Here is a 25,165-nt window from a genome sequence, read left to right as displayed (position 1 = left end):
TCGATATCGTTTAACGCGTCAGAATCTGAGCACAGTCGCTCATTCGTTGCGCACGTAAAACGTAATCGGAAACTATTGAACACGTATATGTATACCACGTGATAGATTCAGTACTTCTTTAACCTTTATTATTTGTAAATTTGTAAGTTCTTTTCAAAATAATAATATATGCTTGTGCACATGTAATCAATATATACGCAATTAAAATTATATAAATGATTAAGTGAAAACGAAATACAATATATATTGTCTTAATTTTATTATACAATCTTCATATATATTTTTCATCTCATTCTAATGTCCTTTAGCATCGTATCGATTAAGAAAAGATTTTTGTTTAAAAATTCTCTTTTATAAAATTTTTTTTTATTATATATTGTGTAAAAAAAAAAACCTATTTTCAATCATTTTTTATATATTGTTTCAAAAAATTTTTAATATCGATATTAATATGATTATATTATATTTGAAGAAATTAACGCATAAATTTGTTTGATATTATTAATCGTATAATTAATTATATGTAAAGAAGAAAAATACTTTACTCTGTAAAGAATTATTTTTTATATAATATTTTATGTATCACTTTAATAGCTTCCTTAATAATTGAGATAAATCAACATGATGTGAAATAAAATTGAGAGAAATAAAAACTTAAATAAATAAAAATATTTGAATTATTTATATATTTATGCTATAATAAAATAGAATTTAAAATGTTCAAAAAAATAATTGTGGGTATATCTGGTGGAGTTGATAGTGCTGTAACAGCTTTTCTTTTGAAAAATAAAGGTAATTTAAAAAAATAAAAATTCAAGATTATATATTAATTTACAAATATAAAATAAAATTATTGATATTAATATTTTTAAAGGATATGATGTTACGGGAGTATTTATGAAAAATTGGGACATTAAAAATGAAACAGGAAAATGTCAAATTGATGAAGATAAAGAAGATGCAGAATGGATATGCAAGAAATTAAAAATCCCTTTTGTTGAAGTCAATTTTGTAAAAGAATATTGGAATAATATTTTTTGGTATGTATACTTTTAAATATTGATTATATTTGTAAAAATTGATATTTTGGTTACTTAACTTTTAGCTATTTAACAGAACAATATGAAAATGGATATACACCAAATCCTGATATTTTATGTAATAAGTTTATTAAATTCGGTCAATTTTTCAATTTTGCTCGTACGAAACTTCAAGCAGATGCTATTGCAACAGGACATTATGTTAAAAGTAGTTTTGGTCCTTATCTTGAACATTTTAAATTAAATACTAGTAAGTATTTATTATTATAATTTTCTTCTTATTAATTTTAAATAATTATTTTAATATATCAAATAACATCTAAACAATTATTCTAAACATTTTGATAGATGTCAAATTACTTCAAGCAGAAGATCCAGAAAAAGACCAAACATTTTTTTTGTGTCAAGTACCTCAACAAGCATTAAGATATTTCATGTTTCCTCTTGGAAATTATTTAAAAAAAGATGTTAAAAAAATTGCTGAAGAAATTGGTTTGGATAAAATCATACATAAAAAGGAAAGCACAGGAATATGCTTTATAGGAAAACGAAATTTTCAAAATTTTATATCTGAAGTATGATATAATAAATGTAGAATATTTTATATTAACTAATTTTATATTCACAACAAAATAATATATGTATAGTACATATCTGACAAACCTGGAGATTTTATAGACTTGGATAGTGGTGAATTAGTGGGAAAGCATAAGGGATTTCATTATTGGACTGTAGGTCAAAATGTTAAACTTGGAGGCTATCCAATTGCATACTTTATATATAAGAAAGATATTCAATCAAATAATATTATTGTAGTATGTACAAAACAGATCTTATATATATATATATATTATATATTATTATATATAATAATATTTATATGTTTATATATATTAATATGTATCAATAGGTGAGAGGTACAAATCATCCAGCACTTTATACAAATTTTATAATAACAGAAACTCCTTATTGGATATCATCAGAACCCAGTGAACTTAATAGTCACTATAGAATGATGCATTGCAATTTTCGTTTTCAACATAGAGATGCTTTAATATCTTGTATAGTTCACAAAAATTTAAGGAATGAATTAATGATTCGTTTTAATCAACCTTTAAGATCACTTACAGAAGGACAGGTATAACTTGTTTAATTTTTATTGTTTAATTTTTTTTTATATAATATTATTTAATAATATTTGTTATTATTTCAGTTTGTAGTTTTATATAAAGGAGAAGAATGTTTAGGTAGCGCTGTAATTTCATTCTGTGGTCCATCACATTTCTTTTTAGAGCAAGAAATAATGAATGATAATAAATTGAACAAACAAATCGCGAACGTAAGTGTGTAACATTTGTTCGTATTTTCTAATGATACAATGTATATTGTAATTTATTGAAAAAAATAAACTATGTTTTAATATTTTAACATAGTTTTATTAATTGAATATTCCTAATTTAATTTTATAATTTTTAATTTATACTAAATCTAAATTAAAATAATTTTTCTCTTTTCTCTTTTACGGTAATTTATCATTGATCGATTTTGATCTTTGACTTTTCAAATGTAATAACAAATTTATTTTTTGTGCAATTATTAAACAAAAGAAAATCATTTATAGAAGTAATCTGAAATGAGAAGTAAAAGAAATTTTTTCACACATCCACACAGAATCTTTGGTTAATCCATCTCGTTATCGAAAAAATGACGAAATAATATCATTCTAGTGATTAAACCACAGACGTTAGTAATCTCTCTTTAATTTTCTTTTTAAAATATTACACATCAAAACTCGCGAGAAATGATGACCGCTGAAGAAAATGAAATTTATGGCTGTAACATAGTATATTGGAATTTCTTATCAAATCATGAAGATTGTATTAATAGAAGGAAACCACAAATTTATAGTAAGTTAATTCGAAATTAATGATACTGTAAAAAAAAAAAGAAAATATTCCATAATATTGTTACATTTTTCATTAAAATATTTTCCATTTCACAAAGTTGTGCAAATTGCAAACAGAGATTCTCCACTCGCAAGTAACGATATCTCGAGTGTCCTTGCGGAAGAAAACTTGAAAACGCGTTTGCATATGGCAATAGTAATTGGCGCGCTACATAACGGATGAAAAATCGGAACTACCTCCTGCTCCGTTAGCCTTTTGAAGTTCCATCTTAAAACGGCAATCAGTATTGGCGATGAGAAAAGACTTAATAACGTTCAGGTCACGTGTAGAATGTAAAACAGCGCGACGCGTTATTGAACGATAACTGCAAGTTATTAGGGTCGATTGACGAGTAACTGGACGTAAGGAGTGCGTAAAATGCCTCTCGCGGTGTGCGTGCACGTATAGAACACCGTCTCGATTGTTGTTGCCATCGCCATTGGCGTTGACCGTCGACGTTACATATGGAAATTACTCTCGTACAAATGTTGCTAGGACTAATTTGGCTATACGTGCAATGTTACATTAACATTCGTGCCGAGATCAGAGCTGCACAATAGCTTCAGTCTGTTCTCTTCGTCACGGGCGCACGGTGTCAATATTTCGAAAACGGTTTACTCGATACTTTCGAAATTTTGAAAATTTCTTCCATTCCATCTCGGTTCGAATGTCTTTTCTTCGACTCGACTAAATGGAAATGTAAAATCGTAAAAGAATCAAGAGCACGGTCATTGTGAGTGACTTAAGGATAGATAGATTCGATTTCGTTTGTGATACGCGAGTGATTCGCAAGTGTGATTCATAACTGCGCGATGTATTACGATGAAATAGAATAGGTAGAATAATCAGATTGAGAAGAAGGGGTCGACTTGCTTTCAGACAAGATGAGAAGCGCGAACAGTTTGGACCAATATAACGACGATGACTTCTTCAGCGGTGGTCCCTGCCCTTCTTGTCGGTTAGCCATTAACAAGGAAACTGGTCGACTCAAGTTCGTAAGATGTTCAAAATTAGCTATTGATTTCGTTAAGATAACGAAAAGATATAGATAAAATCAAAATATTGGAAATTTTTTTTTTTTTTTTGTTTTGATATCGCAGGTGGTGTATGGGCGGAAACGATACTTGGCGCTTCCGAGTGAAATTAATGCTTCTGATTCCCGCTGTGTTATTGCCGATCACTATAATTTTCATCGCCCTCTCGAGGTCACAGGTGATTGGCAAAACTCCTTATCATCGTACGCATTTGGTTCACGCGACTAAAAGACAGGACGAGAGAACCGAGGAGACTTTTCCGTGTAAGTCTATTGCCAGATATACATAACGATGTGGTCATAAAATGAACCTGATATTAACGACGTCCGGTTCGTTGGTTGCTCGTAGAGATTTGAATAGCAGAATAAAGTGCGAGATACGTGGCGTGATTTATCGATTATTGTCAGAGAAAAATAATTCAAATAACGCTCGGAAGATGGTATAACTAAAATTGTTCTTGAGACTTCTTGGTGTAAGTTGTTTCAAGTTTGCCATTGCGGAAGGAGTTTTTAAATTTAATCGTTTTCCTGCCTTAAATATTTTAAATATTTTAAATAGCTTGTTTTAAGATATCAAAAAATATATTGATAATTCTACGAAAGATATTAAATGTGAGTCAAGAACAGGAAAATGAATAAATACATATAAGTCGTAAAATTATAAAGAACGATAAAGAAATAAATTTTTTGTCAAAATTTTATAAAAATTAATGGAACAAAGAGGAAGTATATTATTCTTAGAAATTGTTAGCAGCGACCAGCCGCAGCGAGATAGAGCGGGTAGAAGAAGAGGAAGAAGATAGAATCCTTATACCTGAAATGAAAACTTACTACGCGCCGATGGAATCTCTACTTTCGCCACGACAGCTTCAACGACGCAAGAGAGACCTGGATGGGGTACATTATCCAAAACAAGCAAATTCAAAGCGATTCTACAATGCGATTCTACAGAACGCTCTAGCTAACTGATACCATTTTTTCTTCCTCCGCTTCTTATTCCTTCTTCGCCCTTTTTCCATTTTTTCCAAAAAAAAAAAAAAAAAGAAAAAAAGAAAATTACACACATACACATAAAAAATTAAAAATCATCCTTCCTTCTTGAATCTACGATCGTTAGCTTCGAACAAAACATAGCAACGAACACACACCACAGTGGCCCGTCAATTGGCGAAAAACAGTCCCGAAGAATAATTAATTTAGAGTACTTATTACGAAAGGGTAATTATATAATATTAGATTAATTATAAGTAATTATTTTATGGTTGAATATTTCTATAAAGATGTAGGTATATACAAAATATTAATATGTCAAGTAAAAGAAGACTGCAAGGACTTGGCGTCTTTTTACCATGGAGCGCCATTGTGGTCATATTAAAATGTGCCGAATGAGAATTAGTGGTCAGACGATCGTGTATCGCTGTATTTTTATCAATTTATTTAAATTTTCTATCTTTTAGATATTTTTGAAGAATTGATAGAGACGTCTTCGATGGTAAAAAGTTTTCAAAAGGAAATGAGCCGCTTCGGATAACAAGTGTCGTGCGCAACGACGTTAATTAGAGTTAATCAACATTAAATTAGTGTTACTGGTGTACTGTATAAATATCGATCGCCTCACTACCAATCGTCTCTTTTTGTGCAAGGTCAATTAAATTTGACATATCTTTTATCCCTTGCCAAAATAACTTCGAAATAAAAAAAACGCATTATTTATAAAAATACACAATCTATTCATCTTTCAATTTCTATGTTCTCATTTAACTTTTTATTTTATAAAAATAATATCGCAAAAATATTACTTTTGTATCGAAATAATAATCCAATATAGGATCAAGCAATAGAAGTAGACTACAACACTGAAAAGTCAGATGATCAAAATTCCGATGAAAATTTGAACAATTTCTTGGATGATTACTACTCTGAGATGGATGCCGATGAGATTAAAGGAAAATCTGATATACAAACTAACGATTATCGAGAGTAATTATCAATTCTCATAAAATATTATAATTGTATTTTCTTTTTAAATTGAAAAAAAAAACATATTTTGCCAATTATAAATTCGAACTTTCTTCAAAAAATTTTCTTTCACAGATATGGCGAATATACCCATGACTCTCATAAAAATGAAGAACTACGTTCCAAGTTCTTCAAATACGATAATATTGAAGAACGTTCTCAAGACGAGTCGGACGAGGGCGAACAAGGTGGAAGACGTCAAATTTCCATCGATGACTCGGACTCCAGTTTGCCAATTGATGATTATCAACAGGAAGACGATACTCATACAGATTTCCATGCGTTTTGGAAAGGCGAAGGAAACGAGTGGGCCATCAGAGAGGCTCAAGGTACATTTTCGATATTGTCCTATTAATTACTCTGCGTAATTGCTGCTCATACGCTTTTTAAGAAACAGATATTCGCCGCAGCAAAAATCATGCTCAAGTACATGGACAAGAGTACTGATCCTTGCGAAGATTTCTATCAATTTGCCTGTGGCAATTGGGCGAGACACAATCCTATCCCTAAAGACAAAGCTGCCTATGATACGTTCGAAATGATTAGAGAATCATTAGATTCTGTGTTGAAAGAGCTTCTTGAAGAACCTATATTAAAAGAAGTTATGTTGAATACGGATGATGCCATAGTCAAGGCTAAACATTTGTTTCAAAGTTGTATGAATTACGGTAAATTTTTTTTCAATCGGGTATTTTTGTTTATTAATTTTTATTAAATGAATGTCAATTTTAACACGAGACATGTGGCTAGAGATCTTGGAGCAACGCATGGAACGGCCGCTTATACAACTTTTAGATGAACTCGGTGGATGGCCTATATTGAGACCTAACTGGGATCCAGAAAAATTCGATTGGCTTCTTTTGGTTGCACAATTGAGGCTTTATAATAACGATATTCTTATTTCGGAATGGGTTGCACCGGATATTAAGAACAGCGATCAATATGTTATACAGGTAGAAACTTGGAATTCTTCAAATTTTTATAAAGTAGTGACAATCGATATTTTATACGATATTCGAATGTTACGTATTTTCAATTATATTATTTATTGTTAACTATTATACCTTTATCTTTACTTATTAAATTAAAGTATTAAATTTAAAGAAAAGTTGAATTACAGTTCGATCAGACATCATTGGGTTTACCTACGAGAGATTATTTTCTCCAACCATCGAATATGATTTATCTGAGAGCTTACAAAAATTATTTAATAAAAATTTCTACTCTTCTGGGCGCATCTTTGCAGAATGCTACTATGGACGCTGACGAATTAATAGAATTTGAGACGAAACTTGCCAAAGTATGTATACATAAATTTCAATTCTTCTAATTTTTTTATCTAGTTCGATTGTTTACCATTCAACAATTGACTTTGTATTTCATAGATCACATCATCTCCTGATGAAAGAAGAAATCTTTCAGAATTGTATCAAAGAATGAGTATTGGAGAACTGAGGACTCTGATACCTCAAATTAATTGGCATCGATATTTAACCATCGTTTTAGCTCGACCAACTAATATTTCTGAACCTGTTGTTGTTTATGCGATGCAATATATCCAAGACTTGGTGAATCTTCTTTCAAAAACTAGTCCGCGGTAAGATTTTTCAATATGAACTAAACGTTATTTGAAAAATTTAATTTTAAATAATTCCTATGGATATTTTATTTATAGAACTATCGCAAACTATCTTCTATGGCGATTCGTTAGGCATAGGGTAAATAATCTAGATGATCGATTTCAAGAGGCTAAGCAAAAATTTTATTATATTCTTTTTGGAAGAGAACAAGCACCCCCCAGATGGAAAAATTGTGTAGCACAAGTGAATTCTAATATGGGTATGGCTGTAGGGTCAATGTTCGTGAAAAAATATTTCGACGAAAAAAGCAAAAACGATGTAAGAAAAATTTTTTCTCTTTAATTGATTAAATATTTGTCAATTTGAAAAATTTTTCCACGTAGACATTGTCTATGACTCGAGAGATACAACAGTCGTTTAAAGAGCTTTTGAATCAAACTTCCTGGATCGATGACGAAACGAAAGAATTGGCCACCGAGAAAGTGAACGCAATGCTGTTAAGAATCGGCTATCCTGATTTCATTTTACAACCTGAATTGTTGAATGAACGTTATAAGGATGTAAGAACAACAAAGTTGATTTTTTTTTTTTTAGATTAAATAACGTAATTGATAGATTCGTTGTTACAAATATATTTAAATATCTGGTCAATTTTTAGATCGTGATCCGTCCAGATAAGTATTTCGAGAATACATTAAATATTTTACAACATTTGACCAGAGTGGAACAAGATCGGCTTGGCAGCCCTGTTAACAAAACCCTCTGGAATACCGCACCAGCAGTGGTCAATGCTTATTACAGTCGCAGCAAGAATAGGATAAGTCAGTATAACTTCTTTAATTAAAACAAAATAAAAAAGAATCTATTTCAGAATTTTATTTACTATCATTTTTCATTTCTTTTCATATCAAATGAAGCAAAGAAAATTACCAATTAATTACTAAATCACTTTTCATCCTCAGTGTTTCCAGCTGGCATACTACAGCCGCCCTTTTATCACAGATATTTTCCACGGTGTTTAAATTACGGTGGAATAGGAGTTGTAATTGGCCACGAAATTACGCATGGCTTCGATGATAAAGGTCGATTATTCGATAAGGATGGTAATCTACACAGATGGTGGAAAGATGAAGCTATTTACGGATTTCATCAACGTGCCCAATGTCTCATCGGTAATCAATGGGATATCGATCTTTTTAACTTTTTTTTGAACATACCGTTCGAATATTATTTAATCTTTCAGACCAGTATAGTCATTATATCGTGCCCGAAGTTGGAATGAAGATTGATGGAATAAATACGCAGGGAGAGAATATCGCGGACAATGGTGGCATTAAACAAGCTTTTCGAGTAAGCAATTCCTTTCTAATTCAATCCGCTTTTTCTTCTATAATTATATTTAACAAAGAGATTTATGAAATTTATGAAAATTCTTTAAGAATTGTAATTATTTTTTTATGCTAAAATATTAATGTTTCTTAAATAACATCCTTTTAAGGCTTACGAAAAATGGTTACGCTTAAACGAGGATGCTGACGAAACTCTGCCCGGTTTGAACGCGACCGGAAAGCAATTGTTCTTTCTCAACTTCGCTCAAGTATGGTGTGGCTCGATGAGACCGGAAGCAACTAGGAATAAATTAAAAACCGCGGTGCATTCACCTGGCAAATTTCGCGTGATTGGTACCTTGTCAAATTCGAAGGATTTCGCGGAAGTATTTCATTGTCCTCTAGGCACACCCATGAACCCAATTAAGAAATGTTCCGTTTGGTGATGAACAATGTGCTTGCTATTCTGCTAGTTTCATCGTCATATCGATCGTTAGTCGATTTAAATTAATCCGAGCAACATGATTGAGAAAAAAAGAAAAGTAAAGGAATGGATTGTTCGTTGCTCGATTAAGCGAAGGAATTTACATCACGATGAAAGTTTCATCGTTGAAAGAATATTATAAAACGAAACTGTAGTATCGTGCTTTCAATTGTTGTTGATATACGATTAGCATTAAAATTAGTAAAATAAAATATAGAATGAAGGAAATGAAGAACCGGAGGAAATAATGAAGATAACCATTGTTGAATAATTATAAGTTATCATTTAACGAATAAGGAGCATGCAACGTAATCGAGAAATACGATTCGTATTGCCAAAATATGTTGTGCAGTAATAAAATAATTCTTTTGCGCTACTGAGGTTTGATCTGAAGTATCGCGTAATGGAAAAGCTTCGTAGATGTTGAAAACAGCTGCGCTGTTTAGTTGTGTTAAGAATGAAATTGTAAGACAAATACCAAAGACAATAATAATTTCAGACAATCATAAAAATCTTTACAATCTATTTCCCTGTATATCCACACACTACTACATGTATTGAATTCTTTCATCGTTCTATTTTAGCTTACACTTCCTGCAGATCTTTACCTGACCTTGCGGAATAATCTGAGCTTCGTGATTATTCGTTATCATCCATGTAATCGTACATACTATGGATACAAACTCGTTTCACGTTATATCATTTTTTCCCCCTTTTTCGCAATAAATTTCGCGGAAGAAAAAAAGGGGTAGAGAAATTTTTCTCAATATTCATAATCTGGCATACCAATGTCTCGCAATGTTTCCACGAAACACACACACGAAGAAATCGTTTATTCAATTTAGTGAATACGTCGCTCTCTTTCTTTTTTTTTTTTTTAACGTTTCACTTTTTTCTTCTTCCTTCCTTTTTTTTTTTTTTTACAAATTTCTTAATCTCACATAATTATAATAAATAGTGTAAAAATCGTTGAACATCGCAAATAGAGTATCGACGACACCATGTACGTGGTCATAGCTTTAATAAAAAAGTCCGCAAACATTTGTCTCGCAAAGGGATAAAAAATACAAGGAATGAACTATCTGTCTGTAAATGCGATATCGATTGACTATCTTGTCGCCTTGTACTATGGTACTCTAAGTGACATTAAAATACTTCAGTCAGAATAGCATTCGAATGCATCTCAATGAGTAAACTTTTATTCGATTCATATTGACTCGTTGAGGTTTACTTCTTTTTTTCTTCCTTTAAATTTTTATAGTGAGGGAGAAGACTCGTGGTTGCACACGATAATGCAATATTATCACACTTATTCGTATAAACTTGCACACAAAAAAGGAGAAAAAGGTGTTTCACCAATTATACAATCCTATCTTTACAATTTATTTACGTATTGCCTTCCCTTAACGAGTAATTGATTAAAGTAGTATGGAAAAATAAAATCATACATATATAATGTTCTCAATTATTTAGTATAAAGCAAATTCAACAAAGCATAGTATTAAATTAGAAGAATAACGTAAAAATATTGTTAATTATATTTTGTATATTCTGTAATTATTTAGTTGAGAATTAACGCGAAAACTCGAATATAATATTTTTATATAAAGTATTCTGTATTATTTATAATTACAAAAATTTAAAATTTTCTTTTTTCATTTAAGCGTAAAATTCAAGTAAAACAATAATACTTGCAACATTTGTATAATATGCTTCATACTAATTAATTTTCATAGCATGAATTAACACTTGATTACAGACATACTTGCAGTTATAAGTTGTACTAATAAATCAGGAATTTTGCGAATATCATCTTTTATTACTGACACTTTTTGCTCCTTTACCTCATTTCCTTTCTCTTTTTTTAATCAATATATGCAAAATCTTCATTCCGATTTTGCACTTCATAAATTTGATGTTTATATACCCGTATAATTAAAAGTACAGCCATATTATGACATGAGAATGAATATTCAAGGAAAAATCTAAAATATATAAAAAACAAAATTTCAATACTGTAAGTAAAAATTATCAATTCAAAAAGTCTATTATTTTTTGCATTAACAAATAAAGTAAAAAAATACATATCAAATATAAGAGAATATAGAGAATATAGTCATGATTATTTTAAGTTAAGGAAGAAAAAGTAGGACAAGAATATTATCGATAAAACACATATATGGAGTTAAGAAGGATTCTTTTTTTCAATCTACATGCACCCTGCGTTAAAAAAGCACGCTTTTTCGCCATCGTGTTTTCTTTTTCTTATCCAGGATATTAATATACTTATGAGATATACTTTTGATTGGTCGATTCTAGAAACTAAAACAAAAATGTTGGTTGAGATTTATTTATTAAGAAGTTGAAGTTTTTATTAGATGAAGTGAAATGTAGGTAAATTTCATTCTATCTAATCCAAACTTTAATTACTTATAATTTAATAAATGAACCTCAACCGACAATTTTGTACATTAATTATAGTATCTTTTTTCTTTAGAATTGACTTTCTGAAATCTCATGAATATATTAATATTCTATATAGATTGCATTATACATATTCTCGAATGATATTAAATATCAATGGAAATTCGATGGCCTTAAATCTATCTTCTTCTTTTATGTATAGCCATTACAAATTATATGATAGTTTAGATTTTTTTATTTTCTATGACGCTTTATCAAAATTCGTCTATTAAATATATATATAAATATATATATATATATATATGTGTCTCGCGTTTGCTACTTCCATCCACTTAATTCAAGTGGAAATATATCTTAATTTCCTTTTTTTTTTTAACTCCTATTACCATTGTTACGTATACATATTGCATTAACAAGTATCTTCACTTGTGCAGAAACTGGTACTCCAAAATGTCTTCTTCATCTGTAAAAGAGAAACGTGCATCTTATGTTTTAAGTCTCAAGAATATTTATTTTCTAGCTGCACTAAAAGGACATACTATAATATATTTTGGAGGAATATATAGACAACGATATGTAACAAAAAAATGATTAAAATAAAGGAAATATACGATATGTATACAAGATATAAAAAAAATAGTATTTGTCTTGTATATGTAAATTTATGCAAGAATAATTGCAAACTATCGGCAATACAAATACGTGACAATATATTCTACTATTGCAAATAAACGCATTCGTAGATTTTTGTTACAAATACTCGTACGATGCTGTATTTATTTGAACAAGCAGTGGAGTGCAAAAATCTCAAGACAAATTTAAAGATGCATTGTGTTAATTTTATTGTTAAAATTATCGATAAATATTTTATTCATTAACAGAAACTTAAACAATAAGAGAAAAATTTAATTGAACGTAAAATAAAGCAAGAGAATAGAAATTTAAAGATATATTAAAATAAAAAGAAGATTAATTGTAAAACTTTCAGATACAGATGATTTTCTAATGTTTTAGCTCGAAAGATAAAGATATACGGAAAGAAAGGAATCAGCGATGAGTCACTCGATGTGACAAAATAAAATACACTCACAGATATTGTCTCTGCTATTGTTGTCCAAATCGCTAGTCTGTGTACGAGTTTCCTCGTGCATACGCCGCTCTGCATCAATCGCCAGCGCAGCACAAGGCACAAAAATGACTCGATTACGTCTTTGACACGGTGTAATCCACATGCGCACAACGTAAGTTGCAAAGGAAATTGAGTCATTTGTTAGACAGAAAGCAGCACGTCCTTTTAGAGCGGCACAATAAATAAAAAATAAAATAAACCAAGTTAAAAGTATGTCTGTGAATCGCAAAATTTATATTTTCACTTTTCTTTTTATTAATTTTTTTTGAATTTGCGTTTCTTATCATTTTTAAAATTCAGGCGATGGCGTCATCTTGTAAATAATAATTTTGCATTTCTCAAACATACTGTACAACCTGTCTGCAACATAAAATATGTATATATTTTACAGAATAATATATAATAATTGATACCGTAATGATATCGGTAAACCAGTTTTGTAAACTACCTTCTTAAATATTGAATTACATAATTATTTGCAGCAAAATGAAAACGTTCATTGAAATTAATGATTAAATGCCAGTGCGCAATTTTCCAATAAAATCTTTGCTATACAATATATTATGTGCTTTATCAAACTGGTAAAAAATTTTTTGCGATATATAATACCGTTATATTATTCTCTAGAGACAGTACATATATAAAAGTGAATCTATTTATGGATAATTATAAGATGCCGAAGAAAAAAGAAAGTAAAAAAATTTTAATTATTATTTTTGGAAAATTGCACGAACGATTAATCAACGAAATTTTCAAACATGGTTCATGTTATATAAAAAACATCAATAATATGTTTTATAAATATTAAGAAAGCAATGTAAATAGTTCATATAAATATAAAAAGTAGTAAAATCGATATAAAAAAATAATAAAAATTGTTAAACTGTTCTTTTTCTTTTTTCTCAATATGAAATGTTCAAAAGAAACATTGCACCATATTTGAAATTATTTTTATAATGTTATAACGCCAATTTATGTGCATCGAATGCAAATATTTTCTAGCGGCATTTTATAAAAAGAATATTATTTCGATACAACGTGATATACTAAATAAAAATTTATATAATAATAACGCAACGGCAAGACGCAATTAAATGTAACAAATGTTTGTTGAAATTAAATAAGCTTGTGTGTGTGTGAGATGCAGAAGATAATTCATAATAATTTGTAATAATTCGTAAGATAAAATGACATCAATGAACATAAACAATAAAGAAATGCATACACCTGGGAAGCTTGTATATATAAATTATAAGTCGCAGTTTCTTCAGTATTTTCTAACACTGATAAGATGGCACATTTAATATGAGCATAATTCGATCTATTTACATATTGTCGAACCTGTGATGCAATACCACATAACATAATTGTGAACAATTTTTTTGTCATCATCAAATAACTTGAATTAGTAGGAATACAATAAAAATTTGTCCTTTACGCATGGACAACGTTTTTTAAATGATTCACTAATAATTACTCAATATACAATAGTACTTGTATTGCATGTTCTTTGTACATATATATGTGTTTTTTTTTGTTTTCCTTTCTTTTAAAACAAGTTATTCTTAAAAAATGAATTTGAAAAGTAATAATTAGTGAATCTTTTAACATTTCGAAACAATATCCTCTCGATTTTAAAGAAATAGCTGCCCCATTGTCGTAGACAATCCTAGAACGCAAGCAATGGAAAAATATTAATAAAAATACGTACCTTTTTTTTTTTTTTTTATAAAATAAGTATAATTTACATGCATTACATAGCAAATTGCAATGTTCATTACATAAATTCATTGACATAAATCGTGTTATTTACATGACCATGCTTGTGCTCTACTTCATGTGCGATCGTGCTTTACATCAACAAGTACACCATAATATATTTATAGTAAAGCGTGCAGTATAGTGTATGTATAATAACAATAATGAATTATCGATATTAAATACTGAGTTTCTCGTACATAATAGTTGTACTAGTCTCGTTATTGCTATATATATGCTAAACTTCAACACAGCAGTTGCATATCTCATGCATAAAATTGGAAATGTACTTGTTCATTCTTTTTTATCTTTTTTCTTTTCTTTAGCAAAACTTAATAATACGATTTTATATTTACTTTGTATAATTTGTCTTACATAAAAATTTAATTATATTTTATGATAATTTTATGATGTACATTACTATGTGTAGACTTTCAAATTTTACTTAAATAAAATCGATTAAATAATAAAGATAGAAGGAATTATAATCAACGACTACAAAAACTAATAAAAATAAAATTCTAAAAATGATTCGTAAAATTTATTATTGATATGGCATAAAAAATACCTGCTTTACTCTTGTTGAATTTAGATTTTACATTTTGATGCAACTTCTTTGAACCACATTAGTATATACATTTACATGTTACATGCAAATATTTTAATAATTATTTAATAAATTTATATTTATAAAGACGAACTTTGAAGAATAATTGTCAAATACATAATATAAAGTGGAATGCAAAATTGAGACGACACATATAGACAAATTATTAAAATCTCAAATATGAATTATATGAACCTGAAAATAAATTGAATAGGGCAGCGAATAAATACTTTGAAATATAAAAATTGATGTTAAATATATATTATCATCAATATACAATTTTTATTAAGAGATTCATATTGAAAGTTATATTGTGAAAATATATTTATAGCATTAAAAAAAAGAAAAAGATAAAGAATATTTTTTATACATTTCTAGTATATTCTAGAACATTTCTAGTATAAGATTTTATTTAATTTGATAAATAAAATGTTTCAAAGTATTCATTCGAAAATATTCAATTATATGCTGCTTTCTTTTCTAAATTTATAACTCATCTATTTACAACACCGGCATCTACATAACATCAACAAAGAATTCACAAGGATTTCCCATCGCAATGCGAAATGACTGTCTACTACCAGATAAGTCTTGTTGGTTCTGTTGATTCCCTGAACCAGTTCCTGTCTGCACAGATTGTTCAGAACCACTGGAACGACTGCGACTACCATTAGATCTTTTTCCATTTGAACCATTTCCATTGCCAGAATTCTTATTTGGCATAGTTGGCACTGATGGAATATGTAATTCAGATTCAGATGCTGAAGAACAGGATTTCAAATCGTGAATAGGTTCTTTGCAAATGTGTTCACTACCTGCACTACTGCCGCCTAATAAAATATATTATTTTAAAATATTGAATTTTTAATTATTTTAGTTATGACATTATTGCGCTCCTTACCTGATCCACTATGAACACTTTCTTCTCGGTGATAACCATATACAGTTGGTTCATTAGTGAAATTAAATGGCATTGGACTATAACCAGTTGCAGAATGAGGTGCATATGTTCCTGAATAAGGCATGTCCCAGGCATTCGGCGGAGGTAATGGTCCAACTGTATCGCAATCTAGTTTCATGCTACTCATAGCTGAACACAAATCACCAAATATATAGTAACATTGCTCGGAAAATGTTATCTTATTTACTGTATGCCTAATAAAACCAGCTTTTAGCATAAGAGATGCGTATTTTCTTGCATCGCGTCGATCAATAAATCCTTCTACGTGAGTATTAAGCCAATCCACAACATCTGCTCCAATAAATGCATTTGGTATTATTATTTTAAGCCACATACGATCACGAATTTCCAATCCTGAATCAGGTCGAGCCATCGCTCGCACTATTGTTGGCATATCCGTATTCACCGTAAGATGAAGTTCTTCCAATGGTCCTAATAAAGAATAATAAATTTTTTATGTAATATTTGTTTATTTAATAAATCTAAATCTAATATTTATTTAATAATGGTCTTTGACTCACGTTCTGTATCTGGCAGTGTACTTGCAAGACTGCTTGATGTTGATGTTAATGTTGTAGCACTTGGCGGGCGCGGAGGAAAACCTTCCCCCCTTATAGCAGCTGTATGTGCTACCCAAGCACCAGGATCTATAGGCCGTACAGGTTCTGTACGTGGTATTGTAAAATAGCCTTTAGGATTAGGATCCCAGCACTTTGCAACAACTAATTTGATTGGTCTGTAATATATTTATAATTCTGTTGTAATTCATTTTTAATTCATTTATTAAAATTTCAATATATTATTTTTATAAACATACCCTGGTTTCTGAACTACTTCACGTAGTACTTTAACTGCTTCATCATTAGACATATTTTCAAAATTAATGTCATTTACTTGAAGGATCATATCACCAGGTTCTATTCGTCCATCTAAAGCAACTGCACCCCTATATATTTGAAATTAATTAAATGAAAGATTTGCTATTAGAAATATATTAAAAATATTTTATTGAATACTCTGTTCTAACAATTCATTATACAGAGCTTTATATAAAATATAATCGAAATTTCATTGGAATTTAACACATACCCTTTCATTATTGAACCTACATAAATGCCACCATCTCCACCTTTGTTACTTTGTCCAACAATACTAATCCCAAGGAAATTAACAGTATCCATATTCAATGAAACTGTTATGATGTTTAAGGACATTGTACTGTCTGTGATACTGCTAAAAGATGATGTTCTAGACATAGGTGGCAATCTATGACGCCTTCTTCTCTGTGGTCTACGCCGCTCTAATATTTAAATACATAAAATTCATTTTCTAATTTAAATCTCAGATTTATTTTTTTCTTTTTTAAAATGTATTTACCTAAAGTTGCTCTGTCAACTGTACTACTCATATTGGTATGTCTGCCTGTAGTTGATGTTATACGGCTACTGGCATCATCATCTGATTCTAAAAATGTTGTTGTCTCTAAATCTGAACTTAAAATAGAAGCAGTCTCATAACCATGGCCTGATCTGTGCTTTGAATGACCATTTATACGAAGTCCTAAATAGATAAACAAATAAGAATAATATAAACATTTTTTATCTTTATTATTTTTACTATTTCTATCAAAGAATATCTTAAAAGTTATATTTAAAAAATTAGACATTATGGATTAATTCATAATTAATAACATACCATTATATTTATTATATTTCTCATATTTATCTGAATGATGTCTTGAACTTTTATGTAAATGATGCCCTTGTCGACTACTTGTAATACTTTCAGTTTCAGTTAAAGTGTCATCATGTGACAAAGGAGGTGGACCACGATTTGTGTGACCAGGTGTCACATGATCAACACGATCATGTTTTGCCTCACTATGTGCTACTGAATCTGTGCATTGTGAAGCACCATCTGACACATTACTGCCTTCAGCAGAAACCAACTATTTATAAATAAATTAATTTTTTTTATTAAAAACTTATATTTCAATAATTCATATTTTATTAAATATTTTTAATAGAAAAAAAGATTTGTCAATATAAAAAATATATGAATCTTTGAAATAATTTTTTTATTTTGATAGTATACTAAATTATTTAGATTTTATGTTTTTATATTAATTTTTTAGAGTTAGCTATTGATAATTCTAAAAGTTAATATTATATTTCCATTATATTATATTTTTTACTAAATTATGTATCTATGATTGATATGAATCTTTAATAAAAATTAAATTATAAAATTTATCAATTAGAATTTAAAAATCTTACCCAAGAAACAACTCGTCCATTAAAACATGGAAGATGGGCATCATCATCTACAATCTCTTCTTTCACCACACTATTGAGCAAACAAAATTTTTTAATATACCAATTATTTGGCCTAATAAATCTATTCATATATTCAATCCACTTATAAAGATTTACAAAAAACTATAATAAGTATAATATAGATGATATAAAAAGTAAAATAAAAATATAAAATTAAATACTGTTTATAACAAATTATTTAATATAAAAATATAATATTTTGATTGCATTCGCATTGATACTTCAAAAAAAAAAAAAAAAGAAAATAAATAATAATCGTCACAATCAAACTCAAAACAAGAATATTGTCAAAATGTAACTCTATTCCCGAAGCGGATACTGTTTAAATCGTAGGGCATTGACTCGAGTTGAAGATGAAAGATAATGTCTTGCCACGGTAACAATCATTAATCCATATTATATAAGAATAAAAATAAAACATTTAAGAGACATATGTATCGATATGACACTCACCCAAAATCATCGTCCATAGATTTGAAGAAATACTTATAATTCGGTCGATTCAAGACATTTTTGAAGTCGGCAAGAGTGACCCTTTCCGGTGAGATGGTAAGCTTCACTAAATAAGGAGTTTCTTCGTCGTCAATGTGATATATGATTTTAGTCTCTTCCATTGTTGGAACTTTATTATACTATGTGCATTTGCAATAAAATTGATTCACCCAAAGCTCACTAATATGAACAATTCTCTTAAACCAATATGGCGCGTCACAGTTCGAGCCAAAGCCCTCGCGCGTACGATGATTGTTCGTTCATGAAGTCTACGAGTTTATGTGAACTCCACAGTACGTAACATTATTACGACTGCGTGCAATAAGTTACGAGGAATCCATTGACATTATTCACGAGGCTATCACGGCGCGTATTCGTTGCTTCCGACGAGCTGAATTAAACGTCAACATTCTTGTCGACATTACACACACTCGCGACAGTCGGCTCGACACTCGACAGTACGCTCGAAGATTGGAAACGAACGAAGATAGAAAGACAATCTTGGGTCTCATTTTTACACCCTTTCAACTATTCACTGCCTCTATCGTCAGATGGCATTGCTGCACCATTGTCAAAGATGGCGAAGAATTCCGAATCCAATATGCATGACATCTATTTTTGAAGTTTATATGAATTTTGTGCAATTATAATTGTTAAATTATTTCATTAAATTCATTACTATTTTTTATACTTTTTTTGGAAAAAAAAATGTGGAAAATTTTTTTCCGTTATCATTTTCAATTATTAAATCAGCGAAGAAGAATTACATCAAATAATTTTAACCATTCACTAAAATTTTAATTAATTTTTGAAAGTAAAAATTTATTGAAGAATAAAATTTAGATAACAAACAGATCGTGTATCAGTTATATTAAAATCAACACGGATAACAGAAATTCAAACAAAAAAGAAATGTCATATTTATGTCATATTTTTCTTATTTGAATAAGCTGAAATAAACGATTTTTTAATTATAAGATTATTTTATATGATTACTTTACATCTTTTTTATTTACAGATAATATAATATAATGATAATATATTCCGATATGTTTTCACATAAGTTATTGATTATATTTTATTCTTAAATCTAAAAATTTTATTTAATAATTTTATTGATTATATTATAGAAAAAAACTATTGTTCTATGTTCATACATGGATATATTTTTCTTAGCAGGAAAACGCATCTTTTGATCCCATTCAACTTTCGATTATTTCAGAAGCGACAGGTAATGTTTGCATTCGATAGTCATGTATACAATACGATCACACCTTTTTAACTGTTGGGTAATTTCTACGCAGGCTCATACCGCATCATTAAGCGTAATTCTATTCATTTTTTTCCGGACAACAAAAAAAAGACAGTATGGCTTTCAATGTAGCAGCCGACTTAATTATACGGTTGCACGAGCAGAAGAAAAGAGATTTTAAATGAAATTAAATCATGCATCCGTGCAAAGGATTCACAGAAACAGTCATATAGCGTAAATAAATCACGTTGTCTCTTTGAATAAAAAGATTACGATGAATTGGTTTCATAAGTTTATCATTGATTGATATTAAGTATCTTTCATGATAATTTTATTTTTTCAAGCATAAAGTATAAATGTAATAACACCTGATGATATAATAATAACCACAATATACATATAAATATTTTTTGATATACACACATACATATATTAAAAATTGAATGAATAAAAAAAATTTTATTTATTACAAATTTTATTTAAAAATATAATCATTTGATTAAATTAATTTTTCAACTAATAACAATTAAAAATAAGTATAATTTCCAAAAAATTTCATTTATAAATTTTTTTGAAGTAAGACTATATTTTAAAGAAATTAATCAAAATGATTCAATTTTAGTAAATAAAAGATAAAATAATAAGAAGAAAAACAAATAATTAAGTATTATTTAAATTTTAAATATATAATTATTTGCAAATAATTAATTAAATTGTCATTTTTATTCATTTATAGTTATGAAAATTATTATACGCTATATTTTCGATAAAAATATGCCATTTCTTTTCCCAAATATTTAGGGCTTCTTTCTTTTCACAATTACTTAAACTGCTATAAGAAAGAGAATTACGAGCTAATTGTTTAAGACTTCTAAGATCGGCATGTGTTGACATAAGTGCCATAAAAGCTTCGTAAAAATCATAGCTAAGAGCTCTTGAGCCCCACAAACCGGGATCGTCGTTAGATATTACTAATGGATATCCTTTGGAAAATAATGTTTTTGCCTGATGATTTCTAAGATCATCAACAAGTTTTAAAACTTGATTTGAGATCGGATTTATTTCGATAGCAATGTCCATTTTTCTGGCAAGTTCCAGAAGAAAGGGATGAGATGCAAGCGCATATCTAAATAGAAATTATATAAAACAAAAATGATGAAGCAAATTTCATATAGTTGTATTAATATTTGAGATTAATATTAAAATTAAAATTTGATCATTAATATTTGAAAACTATTATAATTTTCAATTTTAATTGTGATTTTCTATCTCTATTTCTATTCTTTATAATCTGAAACGATAAGACAAACGATAAGATAATCTTTTTTAAAGTAAATAGTTTCATCAATACTTGAATAATATTGAATAATCTTGAATAATCTTCAGTATAATTCCAAGAGAATTTTTATAACTTATAATATTATATAAAAAAATTTATTTTATAAATGAATCACATCATATATCTAATATATATTTAATACTTACTTAAAATATTTAATATTTATCAATTCAACAAATTTCATTAAATTATTATTAAATTATTGAATTATAAAAATTTTTTTCATTTAGGCGTTACTCACCCGTGACCAATACGTCGAGTATTTAGTAAAATAGCATCAACAAGATTTTCATCAGTAGAAGCACCCAACCAATTTGTTTCACCAGCGTGAAAAAAGAAACTAATATTATATTGTCCAATATTCTTCAGCAAATCTGCGAAATACTCTAGTGTATGTCCTAAATCTTCCTGGCCGACCAAATCGAATCCTGCTACGAAATTGGGGTACATTTTTTTCAATTTTTTCAAAGTTTTTATATAATATTGCACCTCTTTACGGTCAACAGATCGTGCAGGAGCGTAAATTAATTTGGCTCCTATAAAGTCTGGATGATCTTCTTTAAATCTACATATAGAAAATTGATTTATTACATATACTATTAATATTCTCCAATAGTGGTACAATTACAAGTGAATGACAAGAAATTTAATAATAAGCGAACAAGATTATTGCCAAACAATATTAAATAATTAATATTAAATAATTTCATATATATAGTAATTTAAAATAAATTTATTAAAAAGCATATCCATATATATTTGTATTCTAATTATTACTTCACTAATTAAACTTCAAAATATTATATCAAAATATTAATTCTTCAATGAATTAATTATTATTAATTAATATGTAATATTAATATTATAATATATAATTATTAGTATTACAATTAATATTGCAATATTAAAAAAAATTAATCTATATATATATAATATATTTTTAAATTTTATATAATAAACTAAAACTTTAAATCACATATAAAATAAAAATTATATCAAAGAAAGTTTAACTTTAATAAATAAACGTATTAGAAATATCTCATTTTGAAAACTATAAAAATTTTATATATATGAATAAAAAATGAGTATATATTACTAATGAATGTTTAAGTATTGGTCTAAAGATCGATCTAATCTAATTTATTCAGATTAAAAAATTTAACATATTCCACCGAATATCAAAAATACATAATCTTAAATAATTAATATACAAAAAAAAGAATACCTTCGAGTAAGTGTCTCATAGATACCAACCACATCTTCCGGTTTATATTTGATTCCATTTAAGTCATATAAAGTTGGTAAGGTCGATCTTATTTCGAGATACATAACATTATCCTCGTATAACTCTTTTAGAGCTTGAAGATAATAATCCTCATAAATGGGTTTATATGTAAGCAAAGGATGTATGAATATGAAGATATCTGTGAATTTATTCCAGGCTTTATTAATATCTGAATAGGCAGTTATAGGATCATTACATTCCATCGTCATTCTTGCTTTGATCATGTTGTTCACCATCTCTCCACGTACCGGGTCTTCACGTATTTTTTTCAGAAGTTCCCAGTTACACGATTTGTCAGGTAATTGAAAGAAACGCAAATGAACAACATCTTTATCAATACAGACATATAAATTGTCACGAAATGTGATATTGTGATATGTATAATTGCTGCTAACAAGAGATGTATCATGAACATGAAGTATCGCTCCTTTTGGCATATCGCGGAGTAATTGAAAGACCTTTGATCTCTCAATATTCCTTTTTACTTCGAGGAAATTTCGTGAAGGAGCAAACTGATGAGGATCCTTAAAACCTGAAAAATTGGAATCTGCTAAGTTTTAAATAAAAATAAGAGGATTTTGAATTCTTGTTATTTTTCTCTAATGACAATAGAAATGGAAATAAAAATAGAAAAAATTGATGAAGAAACGATTTCCATTGTTCATGATGAAAAACAATTCTCTGTTGATCAGATATAAAGTCAATATAAGTAAGAATGCATAGCAATGATAATAAGAACAAGATATTACAGTCAGATATAAAATGATAGTATAGTCACTATATAATTTTCTTATAATTGTTTTTTTGAATGTAATGTATAAATCTAAATTATATGTATATGATCAGTCGTAGTTAATAATATTTCTTTCTACAAATTTGAATCGTTTTTATGATTATTATTAATTAAAGGATGAAATGTAATTTATACTTTATTACTATTTCGTATTTATGCTCTAGTTCGTTCTATTGAATATAAAATTATGAAAAAAAAAATCAAAGATTTTATCTTTTTATTGAGATACATGGGATACATGTCTCTTTCATATTGATGAGGAAATTACAAAATGTTCATTGATAATTGTTGTAATAGAAGTATTAGCAATAAGAGTTTTCTTTAAGAGATCAATTATCAATTTTAATTTTATTTGAAAGCATTTTTATCATATTTATATAGTTGTATCTTTTAAATATATTAGAATAGTCTTAAAAAAATCATAGGATATCTTATCATTTTATTCCTGATTGTATGTATTAAACAGATTTTTGGCTTTTTACATAGGATTACATTTATTTCAATTCTATTCCATATAATTGGTTGAATTCACTCGTTTGAGTTTGAATTATTTGAATTATAGCTAGTAAGGAAATCGTAAATTCTCATTATATGAACTTCAGTTATTTGAAATTGTTTATTTCTTTATTTAAATAAGTGAAGTTTTATTGTATTCTATTGAACGGGCAATTTTTCAAAATATTATTAAAATTTTAAAGAATAAAAACAAACCAATGTATAATTCTTCTTTCTTCGCCTTCATTAAAACTTCGTTAGCGATTTTTTCAACGTCGTTCAAAATTAGATTAGCACCTATCATCAACTGCAGATCGTGCTCCAATATTTTGTTTCGAAGGGATGTATAATTAGTAAGTGGAATAGCAATATTCACAGTTGCATGACCGAGCAATATCATAAATGAAAGAATAAATTTCTTCATGATTAGTGATTTCTATTTAGCGAATACTTTATATTCAAAATAGCCGTACGAGAATAGTGATATTAGAGATCCGAACACTTTGACTGTTTATACTCTACTGACTAATCATTTCTACCAAGATGGTTCTAGCAGCACTAACAACTTTGAACAGATGGATTGAACGCATAAAGCTGATGCTTGTTTAAGTATCAACGTTCATCAATCAAATGTCTTGGTTTTTTGTCTAAAGAAGAGAGAGACCTTAAACTGAGTAAAACTGATATAGTTTTTATCCCAATCAAGAATCAGTGCATATTATCAAAAGTCTTGAATAAGATATCCTTTAGATTTTATATGATTGTAAAATAAAAATATATTGTTTTTAAAAATTCTATTTAATTATCAAAAAATGATTATATTCTATAAGAATATAAAATTAATTAGTTCAACATCATATTGAG

General features: G+C 28.4%; 4 protein-coding genes and 1 long non-coding RNA gene across 35 annotated transcripts; 3 read left to right on the top strand and 2 right to left on the bottom strand.

The window, feature by feature from the left end:
- LOC107996190 (mitochondrial tRNA-specific 2-thiouridylase 1) lies at positions 1 to 2,468 on the top strand. The gene is made up of 8 exons (XM_017054122.3): positions 1 to 142; positions 595 to 792; positions 875 to 1,040; positions 1,106 to 1,290; positions 1,389 to 1,615; positions 1,688 to 1,855; positions 1,951 to 2,178; positions 2,254 to 2,468. The coding sequence occupies exons 2-8, from the start codon at positions 717 to 719 to the stop codon at positions 2,389 to 2,391; spliced, it is 1,188 nt and encodes a 395-aa protein (XP_016909611.1). The 5' UTR covers positions 1 to 142; positions 595 to 716; the 3' UTR covers positions 2,392 to 2,468.
- A 1,082-nt stretch (positions 2,469 to 3,550) lies between these two features.
- Positions 3,551 to 9,942, top strand: LOC107996196 (neprilysin-4). 29 transcript variants are annotated; one of them, XM_062083978.1, is made up of 15 exons: positions 3,551 to 3,981; positions 4,087 to 4,283; positions 4,771 to 5,237; positions 5,848 to 5,999; positions 6,114 to 6,367; positions 6,449 to 6,706; positions 6,789 to 6,991; positions 7,159 to 7,338; positions 7,424 to 7,635; positions 7,714 to 7,936; positions 8,002 to 8,178; positions 8,277 to 8,439; positions 8,581 to 8,790; positions 8,862 to 8,968; positions 9,117 to 9,942. In XM_062083978.1, exons 4-15 carry the CDS (start codon positions 5,944 to 5,946, stop codon positions 9,390 to 9,392), a joined length of 2,319 nt encoding a protein of 772 aa, XP_061939962.1. In that variant the 5' UTR covers positions 3,551 to 3,981; positions 4,087 to 4,283; positions 4,771 to 5,237; positions 5,848 to 5,943; the 3' UTR covers positions 9,393 to 9,942. The 29 variants fall into 29 exon arrangements, with proteins under 29 accessions (XP_061939962.1, XP_061939950.1, XP_061939955.1 ...); XM_062083966.1 differs by having other exon boundaries at positions 6,436 to 6,706; XM_062083971.1 differs by having other exon boundaries at positions 6,430 to 6,706.
- LOC107996198 (segment polarity protein dishevelled homolog DVL-3) lies at positions 9,924 to 20,447 on the bottom strand. 3 transcript variants are annotated; one of them, XM_028665913.2, is made up of 10 exons: positions 19,099 to 20,447; positions 18,586 to 18,655; positions 18,005 to 18,257; positions 17,687 to 17,869; positions 17,399 to 17,609; positions 17,127 to 17,255; positions 16,831 to 17,045; positions 16,250 to 16,741; positions 15,930 to 16,178; positions 9,924 to 12,317 (listed from the first exon to the last, which is right to left on the bottom strand). In XM_028665913.2, exons 1-10 carry the CDS (start codon positions 19,257 to 19,259, stop codon positions 12,277 to 12,279), a joined length of 2,004 nt encoding a protein of 667 aa, XP_028521714.1. In that variant the 5' UTR covers positions 19,260 to 20,447; the 3' UTR covers positions 9,924 to 12,276. The 3 variants fall into 3 exon arrangements, with proteins under 3 accessions (XP_028521714.1, XP_016909638.1, XP_016909636.1); XM_017054149.3 differs by lacking the exon at positions 9,924 to 12,317 and adding an exon at positions 12,672 to 14,652; XM_017054147.3 differs by lacking the exon at positions 9,924 to 12,317 and having other exon boundaries at positions 15,821 to 16,178.
- On the top strand, positions 20,229 to 20,795 carry LOC133667175 (uncharacterized). Its single transcript, XR_009832420.1, has 2 exons — positions 20,229 to 20,368; positions 20,442 to 20,795. It is a non-coding gene; the product is annotated as an uncharacterized LOC133667175 (long non-coding RNA).
- A 41-nt stretch (positions 20,796 to 20,836) lies between these two features.
- On the bottom strand, positions 20,837 to 25,088 carry LOC107996199 (adenosine deaminase 2-like). Its single transcript, XM_017054150.3, has 4 exons — positions 24,518 to 25,088; positions 22,954 to 23,545; positions 21,970 to 22,293; positions 20,837 to 21,515 (listed from the first exon to the last, which is right to left on the bottom strand). Exons 1-4 carry the CDS (start codon positions 24,723 to 24,725, stop codon positions 21,116 to 21,118), a joined length of 1,524 nt encoding a protein of 507 aa, XP_016909639.1. The 5' UTR covers positions 24,726 to 25,088; the 3' UTR covers positions 20,837 to 21,115.
- Positions 25,089 to 25,165: the final 77 nt, after the last annotated feature.

The sequence above is a fragment of the Apis cerana genome, linkage group LG13 (genome assembly GCF_029169275.1).
Source record: "Apis cerana isolate GH-2021 linkage group LG13, AcerK_1.0, whole genome shotgun sequence".
NCBI classification, from domain to species: domain Eukaryota; kingdom Metazoa; phylum Arthropoda; class Insecta; order Hymenoptera; family Apidae; genus Apis; species Apis cerana.
The sequence above is the reverse complement of the archived record's forward strand: the minus strand, read 5'-3'. Positions and strand labels throughout refer to the sequence as shown.

What these genes read in the sequence shown, in the direction of transcription:
- LOC107996190 (XM_017054122.3), top strand. Translation starts at nt 717, where the DNA reads ATGTTCAAAAAAATAATTGTGGGTATATCTGGTGGAGTTGATAGTGCT. An exon ending in TTCAAAATTTTATATCTGAA is followed by an intron (nt 1,616 to 1,687) that starts GTATGATATAAT and finishes ATATATGTATAG; the next exon opens with TACATATCTGACAAACCTGG. An exon ending in AATCAAATAATATTATTGTA is followed by an intron (nt 1,856 to 1,950) that starts GTATGTACAAAA and finishes ATGTATCAATAG; the next exon opens with GTGAGAGGTACAAATCATCC.
- LOC107996196 (XM_017054137.3), top strand. Translation starts at nt 3,871, where the DNA reads ATGAGAAGCGCGAACAGTTTGGACCAATATAACGACGATGACTTCTTC. An exon ending in CTTTCAAAAACTAGTCCGCG is followed by an intron (nt 7,636 to 7,713) that starts GTAAGATTTTTC and finishes TTTTATTTATAG; the next exon opens with AACTATCGCAAACTATCTTC. An exon ending in GCATTAAACAAGCTTTTCGA is followed by an intron (nt 8,969 to 9,116) that starts GTAAGCAATTCC and finishes CATCCTTTTAAG; the next exon opens with GCTTACGAAAAATGGTTACG.
- LOC107996198 (XM_017054147.3), bottom strand. Translation starts at nt 19,259, where the DNA reads ATGGAAGAGACTAAAATCATATATCACATTGACGACGAAGAAACTCCT. An exon ending in TACACTGCCAGATACAGAAC is followed by an intron (nt 16,742 to 16,830) that starts GTGAGTCAAAGA and finishes ATTCTTTATTAG; the next exon opens with GACCATTGGAAGAACTTCAT. An exon ending in AAGTGTTCATAGTGGATCAG is followed by an intron (nt 16,179 to 16,249) that starts GTAAGGAGCGCA and finishes ATATTTTATTAG; the next exon opens with GCGGCAGTAGTGCAGGTAGT.
- LOC107996199 (XM_017054150.3), bottom strand. Translation starts at nt 24,725, where the DNA reads ATGAAGAAATTTATTCTTTCATTTATGATATTGCTCGGTCATGCAACT. An exon ending in GAAAGAAGAATTATACATTG is followed by an intron (nt 23,546 to 24,517) that starts GTTTGTTTTTAT and finishes CCAATTTTTCAG; the next exon opens with GTTTTAAGGATCCTCATCAG. An exon ending in ACTCGACGTATTGGTCACGG is followed by an intron (nt 21,516 to 21,969) that starts GTGAGTAACGCC and finishes ATTTCTATTTAG; the next exon opens with ATATGCGCTTGCATCTCATC.